At 44.8% G+C, this 16,443-nt stretch overlaps 2 protein-coding genes across 2 annotated transcripts in view; both read right to left on the reverse strand.

Moving 5' to 3' along the window:
• Positions 1-260: 260 nt before the first annotated feature.
• On the reverse strand, positions 261-11,354 carry kansl2 (KAT8 regulatory NSL complex subunit 2). Its single transcript, XM_080015391.1, has 10 exons — positions 11,284-11,354; positions 9,836-10,094; positions 7,070-7,242; positions 6,763-6,877; positions 4,336-4,499; positions 4,028-4,191; positions 2,214-2,313; positions 1,282-1,535; positions 855-1,055; positions 261-574 (listed from the first exon to the last, which is right to left on the reverse strand). Exons 1-10 carry the CDS (start codon positions 11,345-11,347, stop codon positions 497-499), a joined length of 1,572 nt encoding a protein of 523 aa, XP_079871517.1. The 5' UTR covers positions 11,348-11,354; the 3' UTR covers positions 261-496.
• A 2,783-nt stretch (positions 11,355-14,137) lies between these two features.
• ccnt1 (cyclin T1) overlaps positions 14,138-16,443 on the reverse strand; it is a gene marked incomplete at its 5' end in the record, with an annotated part of 5,141 nt that continues 2,835 nt past the window's right edge. The window contains 5 exons of the mRNA XM_080015389.1: positions 14,138-15,432; positions 15,571-15,641; positions 15,727-15,890; positions 16,051-16,096; positions 16,197-16,259. Coding sequence (XP_079871515.1) covers positions 14,140-15,432; positions 15,571-15,641; positions 15,727-15,890; positions 16,051-16,096; positions 16,197-16,259 — 1,637 coding nt within the window. The 3' untranslated portion in view covers positions 14,138-14,139. The remainder of the gene's footprint in view (positions 15,433-15,570; positions 15,642-15,726; positions 15,891-16,050; positions 16,097-16,196; positions 16,260-16,443) is intronic.

Here is a 16,443-nt window from a genome sequence, read left to right on the forward strand (position 1 = left end):
CACTTTCTAAGCAGCCATCCAGTGTATTTGCTTTATGTGGTCTTCTATGTGTTTCCATTGTTGGTGGCAGAGTCCAAACACCCAGCATAATGTGATAATGTGAATTTGGCAATGGATGGATGAATTGACACTTTAAACGGTTGACGTAGACTTTCCTGAACATTCACCTCATGCAGGAGTTATGAGAAGACCGCTCCAGTTTTCCTCATCCAACATACATGGCTTGAAATCCGTTGGACAACTCGAGACTGTAGACAATGTGTGCCTCTGTCTTTTTATTTGTAAGGCAATTGAGACTGAACAGGCATCAATGGAAACATTAAATAAATATACCAGAGATGACAAACTGAATTACAATCAGCGCATCGACATTGTAACAGCTTATCAGGCGGCTTTCAGAGAGTGTTCTGAAACTGGCCTCCGCGGCTGCTCAGCTGTCAGTCTTTGTGGAATTGTTTGGCTCGTTCTGTTGTGCAAGGGGACGCGGCCGGGCCTCTCATCTCGGTGCGTAGGCCGCAGAGGCGATGTCTTGCAGGGAATTCTTGGAGGCGCCTCGTTCCCCCCTGGCTGCGGCCTACAGAAGTGGAACAGCAGGTTATTACACCACTGCAAACTCCTCAGTGGCGTCACCAGACAGAGGTTGCCATTTCAACATGCTTATCCTGTCAAATGTATCGGGAAACATGCCTTTGTTTGGCACACATCCAACACTGACCCTAATTATACATGAACTGAATTTTCTATGATTTGGGCTCTGCGAACAAGGTGCAGCCATGTTTTGGCCAATGTGAAAATGCTTGGTTATGGTGGTTTGGTGATGGGTCCCCCACCCCACCCCCCCCAATGGAGGTTACCTGGTCGTTCATGATGGCGTCCACATCTCCCTCCATTAGCTCCGGTCCAGTGGCGTCCAGGTCGTCCTCGTCTGCCCCCGTCAGGATGTCCATGGGGGCCTCGGCTATAGCCCTGATGGTCTGGTCCTCCAGGGCCAGGGCGGTGTCAAACTGGAGGGGGGACGGAGGCCCTTGCATTCCATCCCCTTCCACATCCAGGTCCTGCAAGACGGGGAGGCGCTTCAGAGACAAAACCCTGACGCGGAACCAGGTCTAGAAAGAATTCCCAAGTGACTTCTTGGAGATACTATTATTTGAGAACTATCTTTAATTGTTATTAAACATTTAGAGTAGACATCAAGAACCCTGGGTGTATTCTAAACCGCTAGGATTTAAACCCGACAGACAGAATTGCTGAATGGCGAGAAACAGTCCCGGCTCCACGTACGTCGCTGAACTCCAGGGGAAGGCTCTCCGTGGGCTGGAGCTCGGCGGCACTCAGGTACATGTCTTTGGCTGCAGGAGTGAGCTGCTCCTGGGGCGGGGGGGCCTGCTCTGGCTGGTACATGGGGGGCGGTAGCGTGAGGTGGAGGGGGCAGCGAGGCTCCTCAGACTGGCCCATGTGCACGGTGCGGTCGCACGGGACATCCTTCAGCCCCGGACACAGCTTGAACAGCACCTGGTTACTGTCCTGGTGGATATCTGGGTGTCTCCGGTTAAGGGCAAATGTGATAGATGCCGTACACAATTCGAGCTCACAAAAACCACTTTATTATCGGAAGCGATTGAACAGGATCGCTGAACATAAATTTACGCAATCAACTTACTGCTAATTATTTGCTTTGTCTAATCGTGGTTACTCAGCCTGTATGTCCTGTTCAGGTTGCAACACTGGTTTTGGGCGCTGCTGATCAGATTATGAAAAAAAAAAAAATGTCCCGGTATGCTCTGTACTAGTTTAGTATCCTCCTAATGGCTACATCATCTGCAGTGATCAGTATTCAAAAATGGCGTGTCTGTGTGTGCGTGTGTATGTATGTGTGCTGGGTTGTTCCTTCCGACCGAGTTGACCGTCTCCTTTAAGACTCTGGGGAAGCCAACAGACCATGGGAAGAATTTCATGTAGGCTCTTTTTTGAAACCAGCAGCTACTGCAAGCTGATGGCCTTGATCAGGGCCAAGCTGCATGTGATTTGGTGGGTAGAGGTGAGGGAAAGTTTAATCAGATAATACGCGAATGGAAGTTCGGAGCAGACAGTCTCTTAGCGGTAAACCTAACAGTTTGTTAAAGCAAATTAAAGTATCAAAGTACCAACTTCGACAGTTCTGTGGTTTACATACAGGGTTCCCAGAGCTTTATTTAACAGATCATTGGGGATACGTGTGACGCAGTGTCGGGTCAAAGGCAAGCAGGGGTTGGTGCATCTGGTGCCCTCCACAAAAGAGATGCACATCTCGTACGCCGTTCTCATGGAGTGTGGCTACAACAAAGGAAAACCAAGTTAAATATGGTCAAAGCAATGCGCCCAGCCAACACATTAAAAAGATAGAGTGTGCAGCATATCCCTATCGTTCTAGTCTGTGTCAATTCAAAATGAACTCCATAACCCCCCCTCCCCCCAAAAAAAAAAGAAAACATGCCACGCTTTATATCCCCCCTGTGCTCCAGTTCACTGGTTTTGGAATGAGCCCTGTATTTTCTGGCTTCCCTGCACCAAAGTAATATACCTACATCTGCCATTGCCGACACAACTCCCCAGAACATAGTTTTTCACCACTTCTTCAAAAGATCACAAAGTCTGGTTTTGTCTTCAGCTCCCCGATCATCACAGGACTGGCCAGAAACATCCTAAATGTTGGCTGCAAATATGGATCGTGGAGGCAGAGGAGTTGGTAGCGGAACGTTTTATGGGACAACACAAGACTGTGTAGTGGAGCAAAGATTACGCTGGTTTTAGTTTTCAACGTTTTACAATATTATACAATTCGAGTTAAAGGTATTTTTGTTACTAAGTGGACAAGACGTCATCGATTGGAAGGTCCCATCATTTGAAAACAATTACTAACTTTGGGCAACTTAAGAGTGTATCATCAGCCCACACTCCCAAGTATTCCCAAAACCACATGGGGTTAGGGTTAGGGTCAATAATATCAAACAAAATCTAGTGATTTAATAGAGAATCAATGTTCTTGGATTCAACAGACAAAAGTCACCTTGATACTTTCTTCTCTTTTAAAGCTACAACTAAATACAACGGCGATGAGAAGCACACACACATGTACTCAGTAAGCACATTGGACATCTTCGGCTCATTGCTTTAGAATAGCTATTCCCAAACTGGGGAATAGGTGTAGTGACGTTGGGGGCATGCAGATAGCGAGCGATCAGAGCACACCTCTCCCCCTCTCAGATGGTTTCGACGACGCGCACGCCAGCGACAGGGTGCCCGCGATCAGCGTGTCAAAACAGCGTGTTTTCATTTTAGATGCAGGTATTTTATTTTACATCTGCTTATGGAAAGAAAACAAGTGCGTGACTCTCTCCCCAATTAGCCCCTCTCCATGCGTTAAAAATATTTTTAACGAGTCGTCCCCATCCCCACACTGTTTTTGTCTTATTTGGAGGAACGGGGCATGGCGACCAGGGCGCACGGAGAGCCATGTTTGCGTCCATGTCCCGACGGTTCACACATATAAATATATATTTATGATTCGTCTTATTTATAAATCCCCATTCAAATGTTATCCCTCTGTAAGCTTTCTATCTGTTTCCTCCTGTTTTTGTAATGCACACTTACAAAAAAAGAAAAGAAAAAAAAAAAGAAAAGACTGCTGACTTGAAGCATCTCGGTCGACTGACGGGTTTTCGACTGATGACTGAACCCGGCTGAACTCGTCGACTATCAAGGGGCAGCCCTCGTGAGATGGCTATGTATAGTGTGTAGAAGGCTATAGACTAATTTGGGTATAATATGTATTTAGATGTGCTAAACACCAATTTGGCCAACTAATTAGTATGCCAGGATGCCATTTTGGACACAGATCAGGTTCAACCAGTCCACTGATACCAAAGTATCTTACAGTTGATCTGTTTTGCATTCCGTTTGTTTCTGATATTACAGATGGGGAGAGGTTAACCACAAATAACATCTACTAGAAGAAGCTGGTCTTTGGATCGCTGCTGCCGAGACAAACCTGAGGCGCTCCCTCCGTGGCGGCCTGCCTCCTCTCCCGCAGCTGCCTGTGCAGCAGGGCCTCTACGCCGTACCGACGACGGTAGCGGCGCAGCGCTTTCAGCTTCTTCAGGTTCTCCCTCTCCTTCATGGACAGTCCCTCGGGCCCTGTCAGCAGACTGCTTCCTGCGTTTAACATGAACAAACACCTAAATCCAACAGGCCTGTGTGCTCTTAAGCTTTTGTCTCGCAAGAAAGGGGGATTAGAGGAAAGCCTGGTCTTTAATTGGGGGACTAGAACCAAACTACACCACATCCGAGCATTCCCACCTAGAGTCTCATGCTCCACCTTGCGGCTGTGCAGGTATCTGCGCTTCTTCTCCTTGAGCAGGTGCTGCAGGCGTTTGAACTGGTCGATGTAGAGCGACTGGAGCCGGATGAGTTTCTCCCTGGTGATCAGAGCCACCTCCTCTGCCGTGTAGACTCCAGCGTGTCTACAGCAAAACACAAGGACGAAAACACGGTCAGCAATAGCCATCGTCCCGCTTTTCTGTCGAGCTCACTTCCAAAGCAGTCAGACTGCAGAATCTTGGGTTCAGGCCAAATCACTTAATGAGGGGGCTACAGTCAATTTTATTCTGGAAACATGCACCCATAATGAGCTCAAATTAAAAAGACATTGACCAATAAAAGCCACATCTCATGTTGGAATTATAGTAAGAGGTGTCCATCAGTGCATTTAAATCACAACACATTTACATTTCATCACATTTACATTAAAATCACAATGAGGTGAATGAGCAGAATACGATCATATTCTGAGTTGTATACATGTAATTGCATTGCTTTGATTCCTTAAACCAGTTCAGGTTCTTATGGCTTGTCCGTCGGTCTACATACGCTTGTGCTCAAAAGTTTACATACCCTGGGAGCATTTATGATTTCTTGGCCATTCTTCAGAGAATATGAATGATAACACAAAAACCCTTCTTCCACTCATGGTTAATGGTTGGGTGAAGCTATTTATTGGCAAACAACTGTGTTTACTCTTTTTAAATCAAAATGACAAAATAAAGTACCCAAATGGCCCTGATCAAAAGTTTACATACCCCAGTTGTTAATACCGTGTATTGCCCCCTGTAACATCAATGACAGCTTGAAGTCTTTTGTGGTAGTTGTGGATGAGGTTCTTTATTTTCTCAGATGGCAAAGCTGCCCATTCTTCTTGGCAAAAAGCCTCCAGTTCCTGAAAAGTTCTTGGGCTGTCTTGCATGAACTGCACGTTTGAGATCCTCCCAGAGTGGCTCAATGATATAGAGGTCAGGAGATTGAGATGGCCACTCCAGAACCTTCACCTTGTTCTGCTGTAGCCAATGACAGGTCGACTTGGCCTTGTGTTTTGGATCATTGTCATGTTTGAATGTCCAAAAACGTACCGTGCGCAGCTTCCGGGCTGATGAGTGCAAATTTTCCTCCATTATTTTCTGATAACATGCTGCACTCATCTTGCCATCAATTTTGGCCAAGTTTCCTGTGCCTTTGTAGCTCACACATCCCCAAAACATCAGTGATCCACCTCCGTGTTTCACAGTAGGAATGGTGTTCCTTTCATCGTAGGCCTTGTTGACTCCTCTCCAAATGTAACGTTGATGGTTGTGGCCAAAAAATCTATTTTGGTCTCTTCACTCCGAATGACTTTGTTCCAGAAGTTTTGAGGCTTGTCTCTGTGCTGTTTGGCGTAATGTAAGCGGGATACTTTGTGACTTTGCGCAGAAATGGCTTTCTTCTGGCGACTCGACCATGCAGCCCATTTTTCTTCAAGTGCCTCATTATTGTGCATCTTGAAACCGCCACACAACAATTTTTCAGAGAGTCCTGTATTTCAGCTGAGGTATTTGTGGATTTTTCTTTGCATCTCGAACAATTTTCCTGGCAGTTGTGGCTGAAATCTTTGCTGGTCTACCTGACCGTGCTTTGGTTTCAACAGAATCCCTCATTTTCCACTTCTTAATCAGTGTTTGAACACTGCTGCTTGGCAATCTCAATTCCTTGGATATCTTTTTATACCCCTTTCCAGTTTTATGCAGTTCAATTACCTTTTCTCGCAGATCCTTTGACAATTCTTTTGCTTTCCCCATGACTCAGAATCCAGAAACATCTGTGCAGCACTGGATGAAAGATGCAATGGTCTGTCAGAAGCCCAGAAACTCACTGACCTTTTATACACACACACTAATTACAAACAAACAGGTCACAGGTAGGGATGGGAACCTTGATTAGCCATTCAAACCTGTTTGTGTCAACTTTTGTGCATGTTATCAGGTCAAAGTCACTGGAGTAAGTTAACTTTTTAGGGTCATTTGGGTACTTTCTTTTGTCATTTTGATTTAAAAAGAGTAAACACAGTTGTTTGCCAATAAATAGCTCCACCCAACCATTAACCATGAGTGGAAGAAAGGTTTTTGTGTTATCATTCATATTCTCTGAAGAATGGCCAAGAAATCATAAATTCTCCCAGGGTATGTAAACTTTTTAGCACAAGTGTATTTTGGTGGGAAGTAAAGGGAGTGCTGTGTACATTCTTTTCACACCAGAAGCAGTACAATAAAGGTGTCTAACTGCCACTTACAGTAGCCAGGCTTTAATGGAATTCGAATATAACGAATATGCCGATTACATCCCAGTTGCAATATTTGAAATAATGCTTTAGCCGGAATTCAATCAAAACTTTGTGTGTATAATCCGTAATGAACGTACTTGAGAGGATCCTCGTGGTCACTATCGATACTGTCGGCCTCGCTGTCAGGGTCTCCCCTCCACGTCTGGTCCAGCACAAAAGGACCCTGCTCGTCCTCACTCAGGCTGTCCTCGTCTGCAGAGCCACAGAAACACAAACGTGAAGAAAAAGAATGAGCGGCAAACAGGAGATCATCTCTGAGCATGGATGTGCCTTGAAGGTTCCACAGTCCTCGTTTCCTCACAAATTTCAGTGGACTTTTTGAGACTATGTTAAAGAAAAAATGCAATGAAAAAAATGTGAATTTGCGACAGCCGTGCTCTTCACCTAGAACCCGGCTGGCTTCGCTGCGGCCTCCGTCTAGGCTGTGCGTGGCTGCGCGGCTGTATCCACTGAGCTGAGACAGCAGCGCTTCTGGGGAGGGACCAGTGGAGGCCTTTTTCATCTGGGCACGGAGGGCCAATGCGTTCCGGCGGGCATGCTCCACACAGAACGTCACTCTGAGGAGCGCACAGGGTCGGCAAATAGCAAAGACAGGTCAGAAGTCTGTGCTGCAATGTGTTACGGGGTGGGTGGACCCATGATCACAACAGGAACAGATATTGGTGAAATGTTGAGATAAAATGGGGTACCACTGTCTGAAATTATCCACGATACAAACATCTGGTGACAATAACAAACAGCTAGATTTGATCCTTTTTTGACACGTTTAATTTTAGATTTATTTTTCTATTGGATTTGTCCATTTTTTTTAATATATTGCCATTTTATTCTATTCCATTGCTTTATTATTATTGCTTATCTATCTATCTATCTATTAGGGGTGTAAAGGTACAGTGGGCCCACGGTTCGGTATGTATCACGGTTTTTGGGCCAGGGTAACGGTACATTTTTATTAAAAAATAATATATAATATTATATAAAAGGTGTAAAAAATGTTTTTATAGTAATCCGTCAAAAATACCTAGTGTAATGCACTGTGTGTATAATTGTGGGGGGAGGGTGGAGAAGGGGGTTCAAGTTCATTGTGGCTCATCAGCGAGACTCTGTTCCCTTTTGTTCCCACCAAAGAGCCGTTCAAAAGAACCGGATCGTTCGCGAACGAAGCGAGAGAGAGAGAGTGTCTGAAGAGAAGTTTGTGATAAAAAGAGGCATGGTTATCCCAGGGGGTTGTTTTCCAACTGGACACCTTAACCTCTTGGTGGCTGTAATATGTTTGTTCTTTGTATTTAAAAAGGGGTCTTGATCATTAGGCAAATTCGACAGCAGCTCTAGCTCTCTGGTACAATGCATGCTAACATATTTCAAGTGATTGAACCCCTTAAAAAACATTTGTATGTAGTTTTATCGTGTGTTCCTATTGAAAAGGCTGCATAACCCCATGCAGTTGAGAGAAAAAAAAGAATAGATCTCTCGCGCAAAGATAGTGAAATGCCGCACAGCTCAGCGCGGACCCCTCACCAGTGACGTGGCCTGTGAAGCGCCGACAGTGGATTCAATAGGAAGTGTAAACTTACACTCGTGCCCATGCGCTGCACCAACACGTCCTGTGGACTTCTACTGTGATACTGTAAAGCCGAGGTTCACGAGCGCTTATTGAACTGTAGGGGGCGTACCGATCTGTTCGATAACATACTGTGCACCATTGCATCCCTACTGTCTATTAGGCTTGGGCAGACTGCATCGATCGCCGATTGACATTAGTGCCATTTTTTTTTAATCTGCCAGGAAAAATCTTGAGTATTGAAACGGTGTAAGTGCAGTTTAGCGTGTTCTAAAACTGATCGCCAGCTCTGAATCGATCAGAGCGGGAGCGGAGAGGGAGAGAGCGGAGAGGATCTCTGCTCTCTCCCTCGCCGCTCTGAGCTGTTTTGGATTTATGATTTGATTATTTGTTATTTTCATTTTATTCTGATGTGAATTGATGTGTTCTTGTATTGCAGGTAAAAAAAAAAATGCCATCTTTTCCCTCTCACTGTTCTGACTTTATACGTCAGAACAAAGTTAAGTGTGTTGTCTGAAACCAACTACGATCACAGACATGGAATCTGACAGTGACTTCGGTCATTGTAAACAAATACGGCAGTTTCCAGCTGGCATTAAAATGCCTCTCCACATGCGTCTTGAGCATCCACTTGTGATCGGATCTCACTTCCCCACTCTATATGCAAATATAATATACTGTACTGGTACTCATCACTTAACGACTGAATTCCGTTCCTAGGAGCAGAATTGGTCAATAAGCGAGGACCTGTGTTATGTCACAGTAAGGAGGTGTGGCCATTGGGAACGCTAGTGAAGTGAATACTGACAGACTGCGAGAATGAGACTGAGAACGGTGATGAGATGTATACAGTTTATATAGTGTATAGTATATATGGTGTATATACAGTATATATAGCATATAATGGGTGACGCGCGATGAGATGCTTGATGCTGTACGCAGCATACAATACAGACTGGTGAGAGAGCTGGTTCTAAGTCCGAACGGTTATTAAACAGGTAGGTCTTAAGTGAGGAGTACCTGTATTGTGATTATAATATCGCAATATATAAAATATCCTTGTAAAGAAAGATTTCCGTCCCTAAATAAACCCTGTGTGTCTCCACTGTAAAGTGCCATGTCACACACGTTTCCCTGTTGCTTTCCATTGCTATGGGACTTAATTTAGTAAAAACTACACGTATTTGGGTAAATACTTTACCTGTAAATAATAAATCCTGCACTTCTGTAACGTGGTGACTGCATTTTCCCCATTACATTACGTTCTATGCGCGCGTACCCCCCTTCCCAATAGAATTGTCAATCGATTGGAATTTTGCACGATCGCCCAAGACAACTACCTATCTATCTATCTATCTATCTATCTATAAAGCATGATAAGTGCAGACTGTTCATTAACTGCAATGAAATAGAACACTTCTGACTAAGCTGAAAGTAAAGAATTCAGAAATGGGAGTGTGAAGAATTCTATGGCCTATTACTAATTATATGTATGGACATGCCATAATTTTACAATTTGCATGTGCATCAGAGAGCATTTTCATTGAGCGATGGGTCAAATAAGAATCTCAACATGGCAGTACACCCACCCATCTCTCTTTTCCACTTTAGGGGCGGCGTTGGGGCAGCGCTTGCCGTTCTTGGTGGAGACGTAGCTGCACTGCTTGTAGGGTGCATTCTTGTCCTCCAGCACATGCTTGATGCAGAACTCCAGGCCCTCCAGGCGGGGTTGGGAGCAGGGACGCTGGGTGAAGGCACAGGCCTGAGGCTCCTGGGGACGGGCCGTTTGGGTCACTCGGCCCCGACTGGATGGCAACACGTGAATGCGAATCCTGTTCATCGCTAAATCTGCAAGTCGTGGAAAACATGTAAGTCATAAGTAAAATAGCTGAATAGCACTTGAAAGAATCCTAAATTCTGTCTTATTATTTATCATAACTATTTCCCCTGCAGTCAGTAGTCCCTACAATGGGTACCAGGTGCGCAACTGAACATCTTCAATGAGGGAGTAACTTAGATCAGGCCAGTGAAAAAATCTTGGGGGGGACACAGAATTGCTGAATTTTGGGGTATGAAATTGTATCGTTCTATATAGGATATCAGTCAATGCATCGTTAGTTTGCCTTTTTCATTGCCACATCACTGGGATACTTCAGTGCGGTCAAAATTAAACCAAAACAAAATATTAATAATAACGAGGCAGCTACAAAAATAACAGTTTCATGTTTTAATGTGCTCACGTGAATGGCCTTTTATTTATTTTTTATTTTTTTTTTGCAGTATCTACAAATTCAAATAATTGTCGTGATCTCTTCAGTGCACAGCAGAGAAGACTGACTTCTATTGACATGGGAGAATTCTGAAGTGCCCCACCCCCCCCCCCCCCCAACAAAAAACCAACCGAGGAGGGTTTTATCCGAATGAGAAGAACGGATCAGAGATCAGAGCAGGGCTAGTCCAACAGACGCACCATCGCTCTCACAAAAAAAACAAAAAAACCCAAGGATTTTCCAAAACGTCCGAGAGAGGGCAACCTCCATCAAAACCCAGGAACACACGCGAACACACGCGATCCTCGGCACCAGAGGAGGGCGTCAATGGATGCGAGCGGCAATCCGAACGCAGGAAAAATACATTTGATTTAATTATCGCAACAGTGGGCGATTAACGTGCGCGAACGGGGTTATTTCGGCATCGTCGCAGCTAAATCAATTAAATAAGTTCACGGTTACAAGGAGGACGAGCGACGTTGTTTATCAGCGGCCACATTTGACTCTATCCCCGCCCCCTAATTGCGTCACAGCCTCCCCACGTCACCGCCTCCCTCTCCGTTGCAGCGCCGCCGCCATCTTTGTTTAGCAATGGCGAATGCTAGCCCAAAGCTAATTATTATTATTTATTTTTATTTTTTTTTAAGCATTGGGCTTCGAGGGGATTTTATTGCGGTCGTGGCGATCCGCGGGGAATGTCTCTCGGCACAACTTCACGTTGCTTAAAAACGACTACGGACAGCAACATTTAGTCGGTAACCGCTTACCTTCGTCGGTGCCGGCCAACCGAGCCTCGCTCCTGAAGCACACTGCGTCGCTTCTTTCCCGCATTCCCCAACCACCGGCACGGCGGCGTCAGAGCGCCGCCCACCGCGGCCTGTGATTGGCTGGGACGTCCAACGTCCACAACAGCTCATTGTCGTTACAGTGCGGCTGCATCACAAACGTCTGGCGATGACTAATTTCTTAAAATGTTTATTGACATGAGATTATATCAATCACACACACACATATATATATAGAGATATATATATATGTATATATATTCAAAAGGACCAGTGTTCACAAGAAATCCGACGAGTGAAACGAGATCTGTAGCTGACTCCATTCCAAAACCTGAGTGTCACTCCTCACTTACCAAAATGTTGACAAAATGTGGAACATGTTGGTGAATAACAACAATGACAATCTGTGGCGCTTTGCATTGTTGGGTTGCGCACGCGTCTCCCTCCGGTTTCCCCAGTGTTCGCTCGGGTTTCATTTTGAAATTGTTCCCCGACATAAAATGCACTTTCAAGACAAAACTTTCCGGGGCCGCCCGAGAGCCTAGCACCAAAAGAACACTTGATTTTCCAAACATCGGGCGGGCGTTAGCAATGCTAGAGCGTGGTAAATTATATTTACATATTTTATATTAGGCAAGCAATTCAAAATGTAACACTTTAGTCCATTGCTTAACAGGAAATATTACTTGGATAAAGACTCAATGCACTTTGCATCTCTTAGTTTTGGTAATCCTCTGCTACCTGAGCCGTCATCTGAATCAAGTCTTTACATCTCATTGGGGGTATTAAAATATATTATAATGGTTACTCTTTGACATGTAAAAATGTGTAATTGTGAACAGTCGTAAAAACATTTGTACACACACACACACTATATATATCTATATATATATATAGATATTTAAAAAAAAAAAAAAAAAAAAAAAAAAAAAGGTTCACAGCGAGTAGAGCAGTAAAACCATACAACCAAATCCATTTACAGTTTTGTATGACCCAAAATGTACCAATGAAAATGAACCCGACGCTCTTTCCTGCTTGTTTTTTTTTTTACTTTCCCCTCAACATGCAATGGAAGTGCAGACATCCTTTCGAGCCAGAAATTATCCCAACAAGAGCAAAAGCACTGATTTCTTTGTTTTTTTTTTATATATTTATTTCTATGCAGTGTTCCTGACGAATGTATCAATTTTACGTAGCAACAATCCTTACCTGGAAATCCTTAAAAGAATTAAATCAAACTGACACTTAACTAACATCAAGTGTACATTAGTTTACACACCATAAATCCTCCCCAAAAAGGAGATGTACAAATAAAAGAGTAGCATGAGCATAACAGAGCGCTGTGACAATAAAACCTGCCTGGTTCCAAACAACAGAGGTGGATAACTCCAGGTTCAGAAAGTAAAGATCCTGCCGTGTTTTCTCTCCAGCCAATGCCCTGATCCGCCAACCGGCAAATCTACGTGGTTGACTCAAAATCCTGGAGTGGAATTTTACTTTCTGAACCCAGACATTGCAGCTCTGCAAAACAAGCAAACATGCGCTTACCCATTATTCATTCAAAATGCATGTCGCCACAGCTCGGGTACACAGCGTGTTGCGGGTATGATAAAGACAAAACACTGTTATAAAGTTATATGTCCATGATGATGACCATACAATGGTTCTGCGGACATAGCAAGAAACCTCAATACTGTGCACCATGTTTTTGTGTATTCGCGTGAGCCAACATGTCATCTGCCAATAAATGCTGAATTGTGATTATGCTGGAAGACACGGCTTTTAGTATGAGAATAGTTAAAATTCTGGGAAGATGATCCCTTTGATTTATTATGACGTTTGTGATTACACAGTCACTGGGTTGGGACTTTTATCTTGACAATACTCTATAGACATGTTAAAATGAACCGCAGGCATACAGTGGGCGGGATTTGCCAGCTTAATTATATCAGTAATGACAACCTTATTTTACAACCATTTAAAACAATGACTGCAAACGCAAAATCTAATAACAAGCGTCCTTAATTTACATGAACATTTGTAACTTATAACAAAATGTAAAAATATTTTGTTTTGTGTTTTACAATCTTTGTACAACAGCTTACCAAATAATGCAGGTAATAATAATAAAAAAAAAAAGAAAAAAAATTAAACAACAACAAAAAAAAAAAAAATGAAATAAAAAAAACATAAAACTGAGGTGGGTCTATGTTCCTAAGGGTCGAGTTAAAAAAAAAGACAATAAGAACATGGCTACGGACACATGCATCCTCAAACTCGCCATTACACAGAAATGTTAAAATACCTCTACTGAAAAATGGCAGCAGAGGAGAAGCTTTCATATTTTTTTAGAGCACAGTGCTCCTCAAAAGCATTCAATTAATAAATAGTATAGTATAAAACCTTTAAAAAAAAAAAACTAAAAAAATAAAATAACCGTTCCAACTAGACTGGACAAAACATGACGCAAGTAAGTTTGGGTTTACTACAATTTCATGGCAAGTAAAAAAGCCATGCCCCACCATCACAATTGATTTGAGTTAGAGATACAAAATTGATAACATCAAAAATATTATTTACACTTCTTCCCATAAATATTTTCCTCATATTTGCTCTTGAGTCTCATAACCCCTGAAACAAAAGTGGTAAAAAACAGTATTGTCTTTTTTTTTTTACAAATGCGTAAGGGGTCCATTTAATCCCCCCCCCCCCCCAAACATATGATCACAGACTGTTAAAAGGGAAAATTCAATGCAATGGAAAGAAAATGAAAAATAAAAAAACAACTAAATCTAAGGTGGATAGTATAATGTTTGTAATGCAACCCCCGTACAGATTTCATTTGGGCAACGGCGGCAAAGCAGGTGGTGGCTCCGAAGGCAGAGGAGGGGGTCTGGAGTTGCCCCCCCTGGAACTGCCGCCATAGCGATAGTCCCCGTATTGGGATCTGTAGTCGAACATGGGCGGCTGGGACGGCTGGACGCCCTGAGCGCTCAGCAGGGAGTTCAGCATCTCAAAGGTGTCCTGATACTCATTCGACTGTCCTGCGCCGGGCGCGTTGTGTCCGTTTGTGTCAGTCTTTTCCCCCTTGGAGTGCGAGTAGCTCCCCTGGTGGTGGGGAAGGCCCAGGGCAGGCAGGATGTCCGCGCCGTGCCCCAGGGGGAGTCCGGAGGAGGAAGACAGAGAGGGGAGCTGGTAGGTGTTCCGTGAGGACTTTGCTACTTTGGAGGGGGCGTGCGAGCCGCCCACGGCATCCTGGGAGTGCGTCCTTTTCCGAGAGGCAGAAGACGAGCCGAGCCGAGAGGAGTCGCTGGCGACCTTTTTGCCGCTGCCCAATACGCTGCTGGCGCCAGACGAGTGTTTGTGCGAGGAGGAAAGCGAGGCGCCGCCAGAGGAAGAGTGGTGGTGGTGGTGGTGATGGTGGTGATGATGGTGATTGGAACGCTCCCTGTGCTTGTCCCGGCTCTTTCCCTCCTCTCCCGAACTCCCTCTCTGCTTGTCAGGCACCCGAATTCTCACTTTAATGTCCTGGTCCTGGCTACTGCGGCTGCTACTGCTTCCACTGTGCCCACTGCCCGCTCCCCCTGGCAGCGGAAAGCGCATCTTCAGTGAACTGCGCTCGTGCCGCTCTTTCTCCAGGGGGATTTTGAGTATAATGGGAGAGGGGTTATTTATGTCAGACGAGGTGGAAGAGCCAGAGTGGGAAGAGGGCGGCTGCTGCTTGTCTTTCCTCTGCTGCTGCTGCCCTATCAGAGCCTGGGCAGCATTGGCGTAGTCCCGCTTCACGCTGGCCTCCATGTTCTCCAGCTTCCTCTTCTGGGCCGCCAGGACGTCGGCATTCTTAGCACGGTATTCGCTCAGCGACACCTTGGCCGGGGTGTGGACCTCGTGGTTAGGCGGCTGCTGCTGCTCGGCGCCCTTCCCGCTCGGGGGCCAGTGCGCAGCGCTGCCCATCGCTGGGCGGTCCTTTTCGTCGACGGATGTGGAGGACGAGGAAGGGGGACCCGACAGGCTCATGAGGCCCGCCAGCGTGCTCTCCGAGGAGGCCATCGAGATCATGCTCATCATGGTGTCCGTCTGGTCCCCCTCCTCCGGTACTTTAGACTTGCCTTTGGCCGTCTGACCTGCAGCCTGGAGAGCAAGAGGCGGAGAGTTTTAGGCAACGCGGCTGAACCGTAATGGATATTTCAAACGGACCAATTGATTAATTATATATTATACTATATGAATGATTTACAGGCCAGAGTAGAAAACAGATTTCAGACTTGCCTTCCAGTTGCGAATTCGTTTTAACCTGCTTGGGGTCTTCTCCAAGATCTGCAGAAACTCATGTGTAAGCTCTGTAAGAATTTAACAGAGAAAATCAGTCCTCAGTTCTAGCCGGCATTGATTTCTAACACACGTTGGGGAACTTAAAATAAATACCATCAAGAAGCTCGAGGGTGACTGTAGGGTCCACATACTCCCACCAATACTTGCTGTCTGTGGAGACGGGGATTTCCCAATTCGACCATTTGCAGGCCAGGTGGATACACACACAGGCCACAATAGGCGGACTATACTGCAAGCAGAATGTGGTCAGGTGTAGACTGTAGCACAGGATGGGTCCCAGCGAGACAAACACAAAATGCACAGGAGAGAAAGTAGAAACGCCTGTAGTCAGGTTTAGAGGGTCACGGTCAATGGATGTAAAAACACCAATTACTCATTTGTTTTGTACGAAAGCAATTTGGAGAAGTGAGATCCTACCTGTTTGTGGCCATAAAGTAAGACGTTTGGGCCAAATCTTTACTTGCTGAAAGAATAAAGAGACCAGAGCCGCATGCTGACACAGTCAAACAGATTAGTCTTTCATTTCAATGAGTGAAATAAACAAGTAACATGATGATGCTTACCTCTCACAAGCTGCGTGCACTTGACAACATGAGTGTGAGGGTGGTCAATGGTGATTTCAAAAGCTGCAAATAAAGAGGACAAAAGGGAGGGTTTGATTAACAAAGGCACCGAGCCAAGCCGATTTTTCTAAAGCTTATACAATGGAGTCTTGATTCTCTGGGCAATAATCATAACCATTTCAGCAGTGTGTATGAATAAACGTCCCTGGAAATCAAAAAATAATATTTTGTGTAATTCAACCCCAAC

This window comes from Zeus faber (assembly GCF_960531495.2).
Source record: "Zeus faber genome assembly, chromosome: 15".
Taxonomy (NCBI): Eukaryota; Metazoa; Chordata; class Actinopteri; order Zeiformes; family Zeidae; genus Zeus; species Zeus faber.